At 38.5% G+C, this 17,311-nt stretch overlaps 1 protein-coding gene across 1 annotated transcript in view; it reads right to left on the bottom strand.

Moving 5' to 3' along the window:
- Positions 1-10,636: 10,636 nt before the first annotated feature.
- BBOX1 (gamma-butyrobetaine hydroxylase 1) overlaps positions 10,637-17,311 on the bottom strand; it is a 1,172,734-nt gene continuing 1,166,059 nt past the window's right edge. Inside the window, exon 8 of the mRNA XM_044058954.1 lies at positions 10,637-11,327. Within this exon, the coding sequence (XP_043914889.1) occupies positions 11,149-11,327 (179 nt within the window). The 3' untranslated portion in view covers positions 10,637-11,148. The remainder of the gene's footprint in view (positions 11,328-17,311) is intronic.

The following is a 17,311-nucleotide window of genomic DNA, read 5'->3' as shown; positions in this document are numbered from 1 at the left end:
CGCTACTCATAGTCAGGATACCACTGATAAGCCATGTCTTTTCATAAGTGTAAGTTGAAGTTGGTGAGCTAAAGAGTGGAGAAAGTAAAGGAAGACAATACACTTATAGTAAATTCATATTTCATTGGTAATCACTCATTGTTTCCTACAGAGTCCTTTTAGTCAAATTATTTTAGTAATAATCTATTTATTGTTGGCTTATTTAGTGTATGCTCGTCTGTTGCATTTAATTTATTGAAATGACATATCTGACATGTTTGGGATCTCTTAAGAGTAATTAAATATTGGATATTTTCTAAGTCAACATAATAATTGTTTACACTACTAACATTCCATCCTGATATATAAAATACTATAGAATAATAATAGAATAATATAGAATTTCATATCTCTTTTAGGAAAATTCTCCATATAATAATTTAACATATGGAGCTCAGTTGATATTGTTGGTTAAAGGTATGAGTGATAATCCAGTAGATCTATCTTTACCTATTGGATTAGGAATGACTTTCATTCCATGTTTAATGGGAAATTCATATTTACTTGTATTTGATACTTTCGAATAAATGTTTTATAGAAGTACTTTTTTAAAGCCTGACCAGAACTTTACCCTACTTGTATTTAAAGAAGAAAGAACATTAAATTACACTCCCAAGTTTACACACATAAAAATAACATTCAGTGTTATCAGAGAATATGGTATAACTACTATAATCAAAATAACAAAAAAAAAAAAAAAGAAAAGAAGAAAAATGTTTCTTCCAACAATAACTTGAAATGGATTTAACATTCTTATCATTAAATACTAATGGCTTAAATAATTCAAATAAAAGATCAAACTTACTAAAATATTTAAATCTAAATAAGGCACGAGAAGTATTTCTCCAGGAAATGCATTTTAAGACTAATGGAGTATCAATTCTCTAGAAGAAAAACATAATCACTCCAAAAGTTATTTATAAATATGAAGACAAAAAAGGTCTACTAGCATTTGTTATCATTAAATTTAATAACAGAATATGGACCTTAGCTAATCTATATTGGTTCCCAGGAATTGGAGCAGGAACGGTTAAAAAACACCTACATTTTATTTTCAACAATTATAAAGGAAATCTTATACTGGGAGGAGACTTTAATTGTACCTTAAAAGCTTCTGAAACCACCAAAAAGTCTTTTCGCATACCAACTATTTCAAAATCCTTAAAAAGATGGATTGATTAATTTCATTTAATAGACACTTTTAAAGTAAAAGATGATAAATCCTTATTATTTTCCTATAAAGACCATAGATTTGGAACACAAACCAGAATAGACAAATTATTCATAGTTCAAGATTTACAAACAAAAATCCTCAACTTCTCAATAGTTCCATGCCCCTTCTCAGATCATGACTCTCTGATAATGAAGCTCCAAATAGAGTTTAAACCTTTAATCCTCTCAACTAGAATTCCATCATATATCACGAAAATTAAAGAATTCATACCCTGGATGTTGTCAAAACTACAATTATTTTTGAAATTAATAATACAACAGAAATCAGTAGAGTCATGGTTTGGGACTCATTAAAATTGCATTTATTTGGTAAGACCCTTAGCTTTTACAAAAGCAAAGTTAGAGAGTGGGAATCTGAATCATTAGACTTGCAAACCAGACTCTTGACAGCAAAATCTAAAAAAAAAAAATCAGAATTGTCCAGAAGTCAAAAAAGAAATAGAGGAATTAAATAAAAAATATAATGAAATTCTAACACACAAAACTTGTCTAGCCTTGGGAAAATTAAAAATAAACTCATTAGCCACCTCCCCCAGATATCTACATAAATTGTCTACAAGAATTAAAATACAATCTAATGCAAATAGCATTAGTAGTATATATCAAGAAAAGAAAGGGAAAAAAGTATCAGATATAGGAGACATCCTTGAAGCATTTTGGTTCCATTATATGGAACACTTCAAAAAACAAGATTTAGATACCAACCAAATAAACTTAGATACAAACCTTATCAATATAAAAAAATCCAGAAAACTTAAAACTAGACCTAAAAAAACTATATCCTGCAAAGAAACTGATGACAAGATAAAAGAAAGTAAATTTAACAAAGCTCCAGGGATAGATGGTATAATTACAGGAATTTACAAACTCTTCCCTTCAGTAATCTCCCTTTTTCATAAAACTTTGCTAGAAGTCCAGTCAGAAGCAAAAATACTACCTTCATGGAAATATTCTCTCACGACACCAATTCTAAAAGATAATAAACCATCAGACCTTTGCACATCATACAGACCTATATCATTACTGAATAATTATTACAAAATATTCATGCCAATCCTAGCTAACAGAATGAAAATCCCACTTTTTTTTCAAAGACAATTAACAATGATCAAACTGGATTTTTATATAACAGGCAAACACATGATAATATTAAAAGGATACTTACTCTTATAGATTATGTGAATAAAGAAGATAGAGAAACACTTGTAATTGGATTAGACATAGAAGAAGCCTTCAGTTCTCTCAACTGGGAATATCTAGTTAAAACTTTAGCATTATTTGCATTTCCTCCTCCCTTCATCTTATTACTAAAAACATATATATTAATAACTTAGCCTGCATTAAATTAAGTCATTTCACCTCAGACTCTATCCATATAATGAAATGTACTAAACAAGGATGCCCCCTTTCTCCTATTTTATTTGCTTTGTCTATAGAAATACTTGCAGAAATAATATGCAATAATCCAAGAATAAAAGGACTAGAAATCTATGACCAGTACATATCTAAAATAATGCTTTTTGCTTATGATATTTTATTAACCCTATCAAACTCCAGAGAGTCATTAGGAGAGCTAGAAGAAGTAATGGAGAAATTTTATAAGATTTCAGGTCTACACTTTCATAGATCAAAATCAAAACTTCTATTTTTAAATAAGAAAAAAAACTACAAGTTACAGATAAATCCATTAGAGGAAAACAAGAACTTGTGCTAAATTATTTAGGAATAGTGTTATGCAAAAATATAAATGAATCAATATTAATAATTTATAAAAACATTATTGAAACAATAAAAAATATATAGAAAAGTGGAACAAAATTATGTTAACTTTTGAAGACAGATTGCAATTAATAAAAATTGTATTATTGACAAAAATACTGTATGTAGCATTAGCAATGCAGTTAATTCCTGAAAGATGCATTCTTAAAGAAATAAACTCATGTTTAATAAAATTGTTATGGTATCCCAAAAAGAATAGAGTAGCTCTAACTCATAACATTAGACTCTGGAAACGAGGAGGATTGAACTTCCCAGAAATATAAACATATATAAAAGCATCTGTGCTTAAAACTACAATAGACTGGATAAACCCGAATTATTTTGCCAACTGGAAAGAATTAACAATGGCTATATTAACAAATGAATTTATTCTGTTAAAATTTTTTTAATAGTAGACAAGTCAAACAAACCCTGGTACAAACTATGCATAAGTATACAATATAATATAACAAAACCTTCTAAAACAACACTGATTAATCATTACATCAATTCCTTTAGGAAACTTATCAATGCAAACATAGATCTAAAACTTTAGTTTGATCTTTTAACCCCATTTACCATCACTAAGAACTTTCCTCACAAAATATATAGGGAAAAAATAACTTCCTGGGGACAAAATGGATTCTTATGCTGGTTTCAATGTGTAAATAAATTAAATGATGTTATGTAGTCCAATCTCACCTACATTCTTACCCGTGGGTTCAGAGCTGAACCTCGGCTCCGACTAGGCCATACTCTGGCTTGAAGTCTTTCAATTGGCTGGGCTAAGAGGTATCCCATGCTGCACTGCTCCCTTTCCCCAGATCTCCTTTGCCGCTCATAAAGCTTAGACATGGTCTCACTCTTGGCTGTGGCTAAGAGTATAACTTTTCATCTTCTTTGACCAAATTTGTTGCTCCAAAAGCTATTTTCATAGCTAGGTGTGTGTGTGTTGTTGGTTTGTGGAAGCTTTTTTGTGTGGCCTTTCGTGGCCTTTGTCTTAATATTTGTATTGGTATCCCGTTAGCTATCTCCCAATGGGCTAGGCCCATTTCACCTAGTCCTCCATTTGTTATCTGTTTACCCTTCTGTGTCATTTTGTTTTTAGGTACCCTATCCCTTTGGGCTAGGGCCGTTTAAGTTAGAGGACCTAGTCCTTCACTTGTTTCTTGTCAAGGCCGTTTGAGTTAGAGGTCCTTGTGTGGTGTCTGCAGTTTGTTTAGAGTCTAGTTCCCGCGCTTTGTTGCTGGTGTCAGTTTTGGGCTGTTGTATTGTGTCTAGTGTCCTGCCAATCATATCCAAGGATACAAAAGAACATAAGCCTTCGGGCTTCAAGAAATGTAGTAAATGTGGGTATAAGATGTCGATTACCAATGGGCACTCTGTGTGTGTTTATTGTTTGGAGGCTATTCACCTTCAGGAGTCTTGTGTGTTCTGTCACGCATTCAGCCCTCGTGTTCTTCAAGAAAGGAAGAACAAACTAATTCTGAAGGGATTACTGAAACCCTCCTTCAAGGAAGATTTGGAGAGGTCTTCTAGTGCTAAGTCCTCTCCCTCTAAAAGAGACAAAACCTCCAAAGCAAAAAAAGATCTCCGGCTCCGTCAGTCTTATCGGAGCCTCCGGAGAAAGTTTCAAAGTCTACTGTGGCATCCTTGGCTCCACAGTCTTCGGTGCCAAAGGAAGTTGGTGAATTGACAGAACCTACATTGGCTCCCAGCCTCTTGGAGCTGGTGAAGGAGATACTAGCTCAGACCTGGTCTCCAGTTTTTAGACCGGTTTCTCCTCCTCGCAGGTCTCCTTCTGAGAGGAGGTCTAGATCTCCTACCTTGTCCTCTAGGTCCTCCAGAACTCTCTCTGATGTGGATGTGGATAGAGTGGTGCAGAGACCGCTCCAATCACTGGTGCTGGCTAAATTCTTTTCGGCTCCAGCCCAGTTGGCTCCGGAGCCCATCACCCGTCCATCATCGATAGATCCTTCTCCGAGCAAATCTCAGCCTTTGGAGCCAGAGTGGTCGGCACCGTGTGATGCTTCTAGGTCGGCTCTGATAGCCCATCCTGGCTTATCAGCTCCGACCCCGTCGGCTCCGTCCACGGGGTCCAGGACTCATGGTTCCTTGGTCAGACCCGAGGGGGAGGTCTTGGGATGCTCTTCAGCTCCTAGCCTCCCTCTCGGTGCTTCGGCTTGAGTGAGCCTGACCCTTGCTTCGGCTTTGGACCTTGTCCCTTCTGCTCCGAGGTCTTCCACGGTTAGTCGATCTTCGGAGCTGGGGGGACCAGCTTTCAAGGTCATGTGGAGCGTGCTGGCCAGGTCCTCAGCTGCATCATACAGCACTGACACTCTACCCCCTCCAGCTCTGGTATCAATCTCTGATTGCCCCTTATCCTTGGACAGCGGAGATCCAAGGCCTCAGGATACCTCCATGAGTGGTCCCCAATTTTCTGAGGCCACCCAGAGTTTTTGCCTGAGGAGCCACCCAGAAAAAGAACGTGCAAGAGGAAGCACATCGACTCCCAGGAAGAGTCTCTCATGTCGGACACTGACCTCGAAGAATCAGAGGGGTCCCCCAAGTCATCCTCTGAGGATATCTCTTTCGCTGATATCCTAGAGATCTTGAAGCAGAAAGGTGACTGGCCTTCTAAACCCCCCTCCAAGGAGGAGTCAGTGTTCCTGAAGGCCTTTGGAGCTCAACCCTCCACCTCCTGGGTTTCTCCACCCTTCGACGAACTCCTGGATCTGGTTTGTCGAAGGGTGTGGGAAACCCCTGACACTGTGGAACCAGTCCCCAGGAGACCCAACAAATTTCTGTCTGCCCCCGCTGACAAAGAGTTTCTCACGAAGGGCGTTCCAGTAGATGCCATGGTGGTGGCAGCGGCCACCAAGAAGGAACTGGCTGAGACTTCATCTACCATCCAGCCCCCTAACAAGGAGTCTAGGACCATGGACCGGTATGGGAAGCGTATCTTTTCTTCAGTGGCCTTTACTCTGCAGTCGCTGAATTACTTGTCACATTTTACACAGCTCCAAAGAGATCTCCTGAATGAGCTTGGAGATTCTCTGCAGGGTAACATTTCTGATGCAGTGGCTCAGAAAGTCAACGCTCAGATGTCTACCCCAAATTCTATTGTTAACTCCTCCATGAGGCTGATCTCTTACGCAGCTGAAGGAGTGAGTAGGTCAGCGAGTTCTGGAGTTTTTCTCAGGAGGCACTCCTGGATGCACCTCTGTAATTTCACGGAGGCCTTCAAGCCTACATTCACCAATGCCCCATTTGATGGTTCCTCGTTGTTCGGAACCAAGGTGAAGAACACTCTCACTAAGTGTGAGCAAGAGGGAAAAACTCTGTCTGCTATGGGAGCCCATTTTTCCATGCCTTCTAGACCTTATCCCAAGGTCCAGAAGAGTGGGAAAATGTGGTTCAAGAAATTGCAGAGGTTTTTTCATGATGCACAAAGTGATTCCTGCTCCAGAAGCAGGGGAGGGGGTGGTAACTCAGGTAGATGCCGCCATAGAGGCAGATGAACTAGGGAGACCATGACTCCTTTTGTGGTTCTCCCTACCAGTGCTCCTGATGGGAGGCCGGACTACGCATCTCCGGAGCCAGTTGGGGGTCGTATTTCACTATACCCAGAAGCCTGGCAAGACATCACTCAGGACCAGTGGGTATTAAAAATAGTTTCCAGAGGATAACACATTCCCTTCTCTTCTCCGCCCCCACCGATCAAAAGAATCCCAGATGTTCCACCCAATCAAAGGGATTTCCACAACTTCAAAGGTTATAAAGCTGCTAGAAAAAGGAGCCATCCAGCATGTCCCCTCAGACCAGATCAGATTAGGGACTTACTCCAGATTATTTTTGGTGCTGAAAAGAACAGGGGACCTGAGACCCATCTTGGATCTCAGCCTCTTGAACCTCCACATGAAGAAGTCCAAGTTCTGAATGGTTACATTGCAATCTATTCTCCCATTGTTGGGAAAAGAAGTGCAGATGTGCTCCATTGACCTCAAGAATGCTTACTACCATATAAAGATGGACAGGGCATCCAGAAGTCATCTACGCTTCCGGCTGGGAGCCAGTCATTTTCAATTTTGAGCCCTGCACTTTGGTCTCACCACAGCCCCCAGGGTGTTCACCAAATGTATGGCAGTGGTGACGGCTCACTTGAGACATTAGGGATTCTAAGTGTTTCCATACCTGGATGACTGGCTCCTTTCTGCCACCACCAGGCATCTGCTACTACAGACCAGAGAGGCCACTATCAAGCTGTGTCAACAATTGGGTATTGCGCTAAACTGGGAAAAGTCTGCCTTGTTGCCCTCGCAGTGTGTCACCTTTATATGAGGGCATTTTTACCACAAGAAATGATTTAGGGTTTGCAACAACAGGTACACGCGTTGCTCCCTCTGAAAAAAAGTAAAGGCAAAAACAGTTCTAAAATTGTTAGGGATGATGGCTGCAACAATTATGCTGATTCCTCTTGCGAGGCTACGCATGAGGCTCCTTTAGTGGCTGCTCTTCACCCAGTGGTCTCTACAACATCTTCCACTTTCTCATCTTATAATGATCACAGACAAATGCAAGCAAGATCTACGCTGGTGGCTTCACACCAGCAACCTCAATGCGGGAAAGCCCTTGGTTCCATCCCCTCCTGTTGCCACAGTGACCACAGATGCCTCCCAGATTGGGTGGGGGAGGCATTATCTCCAAGGCACGTGGCAGGAACATGAGATACATCTGCATATCAATATCTTGGAGATGAGAGCAGTGCTACTAGCATTGCAAGCACTTCAGAGCTTTCTTCCCACCGGGACAATTGTGATCCACTCAGACAATATGTCGGTGGTACGGTATCTGAGAAAACAAGGAGGAACCAAGTCATACTCCCATTGCAGAGAGGCCATTCGAGTGTGGCAGTGGGCAGTGTCTTCCCAACGTTTTCTTGTAGCAACACACATTCTGGGGAAGTCCAACGTGATCGCTGACAGGTTGAGCAGAGCTATTCTGATGTCTCACAAGTAGTCCCTGAACAGTCAGGTTGCGGAGCAGGTTTTCCACAGATGGGGTCAGCCTTGCTGCAACCTATTTTCCAGTCCCCTCAATACCAAGTGCAGCAGCTACTTTACCCTTATCCCCCCCCCCGGGGGGAGTCACCCAGGGATGCTCTAGTTCACGATTGGCCCTCCGGTCTAGTTTACGCCTTCCCACCTGTTCCTCTGCTGACAAAGATTATTCAGAAAGTGCTATCCTTGGGAAGCAGAATGATTCTGATTGCTCCACACTGGCCTCATCAAATTTGGTTCTCCTTTCTCCATCCCTATCTCATGGATGCCTCCTGGATTCTGGACCCACAGCCAGATCCACTGACTCATATGTCAGGGCAGTTCCATCCATCTCTTCAGACCCTCTGGTTGACAGCCTGGCTACTCCAGTTCCATCACTAGTCAGGCTTCATCATTTTTCTCTGGCAGTGGTTCATATTCTGTCTTCTTCCCATAAGCCTTCGACCAGAATGATTTATTCCAGTAAATGGAAAAGATTCTTCATCTGGGCCCATGCAAGACAAATTGATCCTTATACAGCTCCAGTTTCTTCAGTTCTGAAATTTCTATCCATGCTTTTCAATCAGGGGTCAGCAGCCGCAACCATTAAAGTCCAATTGGCGGCTATTTCCACCTTTCACGTCGCCAATGAACCCAGTCTAATGGCACATAGACTTTGTAAGACACTCTTGAAGGGCACTATGCTGCTTCGCCCTCCAGTCTTTGACCCGGTCATGCCTTGGGACCTAAATTTTGTGCTACAATTTCTCACTTCATCCCGCTTTGACCCTGCAGCTACTTGTGAATTGAAATATTTGACTTGGAAGACAATCACTTCAGCTAGATGTGTCTCGGAGCAAAACTGGCTTTGGTTAGTAATCTCAACCAATCCATTGAACTGTCCTTATTTTTTCCAGAGTTTTCTAATAAGGCAGAATTTAAATTTCACCAGCTGGATGTTCATAGACAGTTGCGTTTTTACTTGCATAGAACGAAGGATCTTAAAAAATCATTTTCAGAAAATAGGATTGGGTCTCCTGTTTCCAAAGTGACCTTGTCTAAATGGATCTCTAGTTGTATTTCCTTCATTTATGCCTTAGGTGGTAGGGAGTTACCATTTAGAGTGAAGGCTCATTCTACCCGATCGATGGCTACCTCTATAACATTTCAGGCCAGGATGTCTATGGATGATATTTGTGCTGTGGCTACATGGGCATCTCCTCACACCTTTATTACTCATTACAAATTGGATTTGATATCCAGAGGCAGATCTTCCTTTGGTTCCACAGTGCTCAAGAGTATTTTCCACTGAGCCTCCCAGGGTCAGGTGCTGGGGACGCTGTCCCACGGCTAAGAATGCAGGCGAGATTGGACTACATAACGTCAAGACGTTATGTACTCACCATAATGTTCGATGTATGTAGTCCATCTCTACTCACATTCTTACTTACCCCCCCCACCTTCCCCCATCCTGGAGGGCCTAGAGGTTAGTTCTGGTTTCAGTACTTCTTTTATTATTGGAATGTTTTTCCCTCTCTATGTGTTATGTGTATGGAAGGTGAGTGATTGAACTTGCAGCAAACAAGATCTGGGGAAAGGGAGCAGTGCAGCATGGGATATCTCTTAGCCCAGCCAATTGAAAGACTTCGAGCTAGAGTATGGCCGAGTCGGAGCCGAGGTTCGGTTCCAAACCCATGGGTAAGAATGTAAGGCGAGATGGACTACATACATCGAACGTTATGGTGAGTACATAACTTCTTGTTTTTATTTATATATATATATATATATATATATATATATATATATATATATATATATATGTGTGTGTGTGTGTGTGTGTGTGTGTGTATATATATATATATATATATATCTATGATAAAAACTGCTTACAATATTCCAACACAGGACTGGTTAACCTTACAAAACATTCTAATGTACACTCAAGATTTATGCAGATTATTTAGTAATTCCTCATTTAAAGATATTCTAAATCTAATAAGTTTTCTGCATGAATTTATATATAATAGTTGTGAAAAGAAAAAATTCCATTTCAAATCTATATAAGGAGTTAATAACATATAAAACAATTCCCAAACCATCATACTGGCAATTCTTAACAAAAGGTCAGTCATTGCAGTTAACAGAAGAAATTAAAACTAACATCTTACTATCAGTTAATTTCACCTCTAACACACAGTACTGGAAAATATTTAACTGGAAATACTTGCATAGTGCATTTTTAACACCATATAGAATTAAAAAGATCAGCACTACCAAATGTTTTTTGCTGGAGGTGTGAAAAGTCAAATAAAGCAGACTGGATTCATATTTTTTATGAATGTAATAAACCTAAATCATATTAGAATGGAATCAATCATTTTTTACAAGTTTTATTTAATGAATCCTTTACCTTAACTAAATCATTGATTATACTAAATGTAAATGAAGGTTCCTACCTGAATAAGACAAATATGTATTTGTTATGGACAATACTTGCTATATCTAGGAAATGCGTAACCAGAAGGTGGAATTCAAATACACCCCTGACCTTGGAAGAATTCTACACTTTACTGAAGATGACTGCATTGATGGAAATAAAAATCAAAGAACTACGAATCTATCCCAGGCCATAGATAAATAATCCTTGAAAGAAAGTTACATCTTTGTATCTCTGATAACTGATCTGTTAATTCTATATTTAATAATATACAGTGCATATAATTGAAAGTCAGGCTATTGTAAATATTGTATATAGTTGTTTAAAATGATATTTAAAAATAGCAACCTAACCTGGACGTTTAAGACCAGGTACTAAATAACTTTTACCAATCTCCAGGAGATGGTAGAACTTTATGTACTGTCTGACTACCATTATAGCAAAATGTTTCTGTCTGATTACTCTTTTGTGAAAATATTGAAGTATCTTGGCATTATAAACTGTGATCCTTCCTGGCAAGATTTGCAAAGGATTCTGTGATACAATTGGAATAATTAAGACGAGGTTTGTAGTCAAAGTTATTGAAGACATCATCTTAAGATGTCGCTTCTAACAGAATATGATCATCCTGTTTCAGCATTATCATTTTGAGATTGTCTTTTCATTGTCCTCACAAACTGCTTTCTGTAGAATCCGAAATCTAGACATGACTTCATCCCAGTCTAAGTAGCAACCTTCAAGATGGCGTGGGTTTTGTTCTTCTGATTCGAAGTTCTGACGGCCATGCAAAACACGCCAGTTGTCAAACACCACAACATCACCTACAAACAGATAACATTTGCTCAGTATATAATTAGCATTTAACTACAGTTTCACACAGTCTGTTAGTAAAGTAGCTCTTGTTTTAACTTTGAGGTATTATACATTTGCAAAACCAACAAATACTAAAAGCTTCGGTGGTTTTAATTTACTCACTACATAAAAATCTGTTACATTCCAAAGAAAACAATTCAAAATATATGTGCCCAAAATTACCTGACCATATACTAGTAAAATTGTGAAGCTTTAGCAGATGCTTATAGTTTAATGGATAGAATAAAAGTGAGTTGGTTTCATTCCACAGAAAACAATTCAGAATGTATTCATATAAAACTGCCTGACCATATGTAAATAAAATTGTGAAACTTTAGCAGATTTTTATAGTTTTACAGGCACTATAAAAATGAACTGGATTTCATTTCTTAGAAAACAATTTAAAATATTTTCACATAAAAGTGCATGACTTTATGCAAATACATCTTTGAAACTTTAGTAGATTTATAAAGGTTTTATAGACACAATTAAAGGGAGTTGGATTTTTCGGGAACATTAACAGAAAACATGTTATATTTACATATATTCTAGAAACTCAAGTAACATAAATATAAATAGTTTATGAATTTAGGCATCATTGTGAGCAAAATATGACATTTGTAATTTTTTTTCAGTTTGATATAAATGCTGTACAATGGTGTTGTATGCATATGCACAAAATAAGCTATTCAATAGGCTGTAAAACTTCATAAAGACATTTTAACATACTAACTTTCTAAAAGCTGCTCATCCATAGAAAAAAAATCATAGCTGTGCAAGAAATGTGTTTGTTATGCAACTGCTATCCCCTACAAATGTGAATCTTCACAAACACAGGGATTGAATATTACACGGGAATCCGACTACATTGTCACTAGAAGGTTACAGGCAGCATTTGACTTTTCCTTGAAATACTTTTTCTTAAAAATGGCTGCAGTGTATGGGTAGCATCTAGTTCTATTTGGGTATATTATTTCTATTGATCACTGCTGACAGGAAATGCACTTACAGATATGTTGCATAATCTATTGTATACATCCAGGAATTAATGAAAGTGTACTGCTTGCACTATAATGGCCTTGCTCCCACAATGTGGTAATTTGTGATTCAGAGTCATGCTAACTGCAATGAGTTAGGACCTCATTATCATCTAATTTGCATGTCTCTGAATCATAGTTACTGCTGCAACATGCAGATCATTGCTGATCTGTGTGCTGCAGCTGTGCATCACTGTTTGTATAGGCACTGGTATTGCCCTGACAGTTGCTGTGCTATACACAGAATTACACATTCAAACACACATATTACAGTCCCCATACCAGTCCTCCTGACTTGTCTTCTGCATATATGATACACTGTATAGAACTTGTTTATCATACTGATTATTTAGGTACATCATCAAAAAATACTGGAACCCCTGGTGCATCAACAGTTTATTTACATTTATAGCTAGTTACTACTTAAAGCCTGAGAGGAAACAGAGGCAATTAAAATATCTCCCTGATGTTAATAGGCAACACTAATGTAACATGGAATATTGGAATTTCGAATATTGATAACATTGAACGCTCAGAATAGAGGATTTTTTCCTAGGGGAAAAATTTGCTGTTCCGAGAAACATACACACAATACAAGCGCACCAAAATAAATAAACCACACACATACAGTTAACAAAACCCAACCTCACACTAAACCATACATACATTACTAACTATCCACTTACCTTAACCCGCACCCTAACCCTAAGGTCCGTAACTATCGCACACATACCCTGCAAAACTATACACAAACAAACTAATTAATACACACACATACGGTTAACAAAACCCAACTGTACACTACACCATACATACATTACTATCCACTTACCTTAACCCGCACCCTAACCCTAAGGTTCGTAACTCTCGCATCACAGTGGAGGAAAATAGCGAAGCCACTGAACGGCCCACTGAAATCTTGCCCTAGGTAAGATTTTGATGTTCTGTGGCTTCACTATTTTCATCATTCGATGTTGTGGGTTTGATATTTTAACTTTCAAAGTTTTACATCTTCGAAGTTATGATATAGACCCTACATCTCTAGTGTAATAAAATTTGTAGTTTTTTGACAAATCATTGAAGACTGTAGTCACTAAATAATGTGAGAGCTAAAGACTTCATATCATTCAGAAAAGGCATGCTAATGCAGAATCTGCTATTTTAGCAAGTTTCTAAGTTTATAACAGCAATATAGAAATTATACTGGGATAAATACCTACAATATGCCTTTACATTTTCATTCTATTTTTAATGAACATCTTAAATTTTAATTAGAAAATGTTCATTTTAATACCACTTATGGTGCAGTACTTAAAACAATTAAAAAATATATATAACTTTATAAATAAAAGCACAGTGTTTTAGATTGTATTTTTATTGTTGATGAAAACATAATAAGCACACAGCAATATGCAATAACAACTTCAGCCATAATGTTAGATAAGTGCAATCAACAAAATAATGTAAAGACTTAGACAGCCACACATTAGTAATTATCAACAAATCTAACCAAAACATTCAGAGCACCACCTATTGGTACCTGCTATTTAAATGCAAAGCCCTAGGCCCAAAATAAAATGCCAGCCCATGTCTCCAGAATACTCTGTGGGCAGCAGCTTTCACTATTGTAATCATCTGTCAAGGAAATAAGTGAAGAACCTTTAGCACTTTTCCCCAAAGTCAACACAATATATGACCAGTTCTTTTAGGTCCACATCAAGAATTCTTTTCAAACACTGTTTGGAGAACTACCTTTAAGAGATGGCATATATACTCGACTAGGATCATTTGTTTGTGTGCTTCAATAAAGGATATTTCATTTTTAACTCAACTGTGGACTACCTACTAATTTCTATTTGATTATTTTGTAGCACATATTTTACAGTTCAATTTTTATTAAGAGAATTAGGTGTATATCATAATTCAGGAAGTGAACACCACACCTTCCACACTGGGTTTTTCCTGAGACTTTGAGGGATACCCCAGTTGTTTCTTTTGGTAGTTAAAGTCTCACAATATAATGGATTTTTTGTTTATAGTGAGTTTGTCTGTTACATCAAAAAAATGTATATGCATTTCATGGAAAGCAGAAGGTGCCGTTTAACAGGCTACACACTGATAGTTGGCTTGGTTTACTGTGATTTAGTGCTCGATGAGCTCTGTTTGTGTATCCATGGGGGTCTGCCTAGACATAATATGGTTCTTAAATATGGAGACATAATAACCACAGCTGCCATCAGGCCTAAAGGCATGTTAAGCACAGAACTTGGGTATGAAGGGAGTGATTTCTAATCATTTAAGCCAATTTTCAGTAACTACACAGCTGTGGATGCATTCCAAATGCAGGAAAGTGTCAAGGTCATGCATTTTGTTGATGAGATTTCTGCCAATGAGGAGAGCTATGCTAATGTAATCTTGTTTTGGGTTTGGGATGCTAGCTATGTTGATATGTCCTTCAGATGGATTGTACCTAAAAAGGCATTGTGAGGGTCAGCAGAGGATTTATACATTATGTGGAGGCTTTGTAATGAGATGTACAGAAAATCCTTGGCAAAGCAAGCAGGACTGTTAAGCATCTTGTCCTGTGCTGATACATATTGAATCCTCCTGGCTTGACAGCAACTATTTAGCCAATTGTTAAAGTCAAATATCCTTTCTTTATACCTAGCCATCATTCTTGGAGAAGAAGAATTCAGCTCAGGGCCACAGTCTTGCCTGCAATTGTGACATGCTTGGAGAGTTATGATATGTCTCTCTGCATATCTTTGAGCATTTTATATGCTAAGTCATTCACAACTACATGGACCACCACCATATCATAGTTATATGTACCAGGTGAAAGGGCATTAAGGGCCTTTAAAATATCAAAGATCCTGGCACCTGAAAGACAACTCACTGTCATTCTCTCTTTGTCCAGCCTGTGACTGAGGAATCAGTGTGTGTGACTGTGGAGTCAACAATCACTAAAATATTTTTATTTGTTGCATGGCTCTGTGTAATGAATCTGAGATGATTTCAGTCCTGGTTGTTTGAATGAATGTGGTATGGAGTTAGATTTTCACTGAGTCTTAGTCTTCCTGGGTCTAGAAAGCTTTGGAAAGGATTGTTGTACAGTCTCAGTGTAAGAGCTTTTTTGGATGGCTGGTGTAGGGGGTTGTGAAAGTGTGTGATGCTCACAGACTATGTCCTTTTGTGACAGCAAAGCCTCATTGTTAGTTAAATACTTGCATATCTCACAAATAGAATGTCTTGTATTGAGTTAAACTTTATTATCTGTAAGCATCAGATAGGGGTGCTACACTGTGTAAGGTTACCAAGTGCTATGAGGCTAGCATAGAATGAAGAAAGCAGGTTGATCCACAGTTTTAGTCCAGGGGCTTGAAAAATTAGTTTGAATGCATAAATAACCATATTCAGTTAAATGAGATAGATATTGGATTTTACTGTGGGGGAAACAACTAGCTGTGCTATGTAACTATTAAGTATGCACACTGCAGAGCTAGAGGCAATGTGGAACAACTACAAGCTAATGGGTTCATAGGTATATATTAGACTAATGACCACCAGAGAATTTATAAGCTTAGCAGTGCAATCCAACCCAGTTATGTCCCTATGTATCATGTTCATTTATTGGGGAGGGATATGTTAGTTAGAAGTTTCTAGAGGTTATGTGGGGGAGTATGTTAGTTTGGGCATTACTGTCTGCATCCATGTGTGACAGACATAGGGGTCAGACCCGGAGTGAATTTCCAGTTTCCCATCCATTGGTCAAGGCTAAGCTTAAATAGGTTTAGGGATGGGCTCTGTTTCACATGGATGGGGAGCCTGTTCTAGAACATGGGGATTCTCAGAGGCGCATATCTGTTTCACCAACATGTCTTATTAATGTCACAAGCAAAATTTAAATCCTTTAAATTAGTGGTCATTATGCTGTTCATTTTGTGGATGTATAAAAGGTCCGTCAGCGCTAGACCAAGGATACCTTTTATGCCATGCACAGATCACCTCTCTGTAACCTGTAGAAGATAGAGTATAGAGACTGGGCTTTAAGGTGATCCAGACAGGACAATGTGTTTATACCCAGGATTTTCCTGGTAAGGAAACTTTGTAGGCATTTCAAATGTTGTATATGTCTGGTCAGATGCATGCTGAAGGGGCATTATACTTGATGACTGGTCTGATAAGGGCCTAATGAAATGGCTCTATGACTTCCTTGGCCCTGGATGCCATGCTCTTACTTATAAGTTGGATGACATGGAATTATTTTCTAACTACCTTGGCCACATGTTAGTCAAAGGCCAGATTACTGTCTACATTTGTTCCCAGATCCCTGCAGACTGACCAATGTTGCTAAAGTAGGGGTCTTGCTTTTGAGTGAGGTTACAGGGGATCAGGAGTGTGACCAGAAGATAGGCACAATGGTAGCCTTATTTTATGTTTGTTGCTGAAGAGAAAATTGATCCAATAGCATGAATCTCGCAGCTTACTATTCAGTCTACAGGTGCTAGCGTTAAGGTTCATTCATATGGTAGCTGAGTTCAGGCAGTGTCACAGACGATCGTACAGTAGAAACGCTGCTTTTCAGGGTTCTCAGGAGCGAGATGATGTAATCTGGGCACCTTGTGAGTATGTTAACTAGGCATCTTCTTTGAGAGGTGTACCAGGCTTAGTCCACTGTGAGGTGATCCCCAGGCAGCCAAAAGATATGCTGGAGAGATCCCATCCCTTTATTTTATCCGAATATTATTGAAATCCTACAAAATGAGCTCGGAACAACTACTAGTCAAAAGGCAGTCTGGTTTGCCCTGTTTAGCTTGCAGTGTTTCTCTTACTATTGCAGCTGAATTACATATAGGTGCATTATTTTTGTAGGCTACTTATGCTGATGCAAATGTTACATTAATATTCCATGAGAC

The sequence above is a fragment of the Protopterus annectens genome, chromosome 17.part0, assembly GCF_019279795.1.
Source record: "Protopterus annectens isolate FY-2018-M chromosome 17.part0, PAN1.0, whole genome shotgun sequence".
Taxonomy (NCBI): Eukaryota; Metazoa; Chordata; order Ceratodontiformes; family Protopteridae; genus Protopterus; species Protopterus annectens.
Note: the sequence above shows the minus strand (reverse complement) of the source record. Positions and strands in the feature narration are given on the sequence as shown.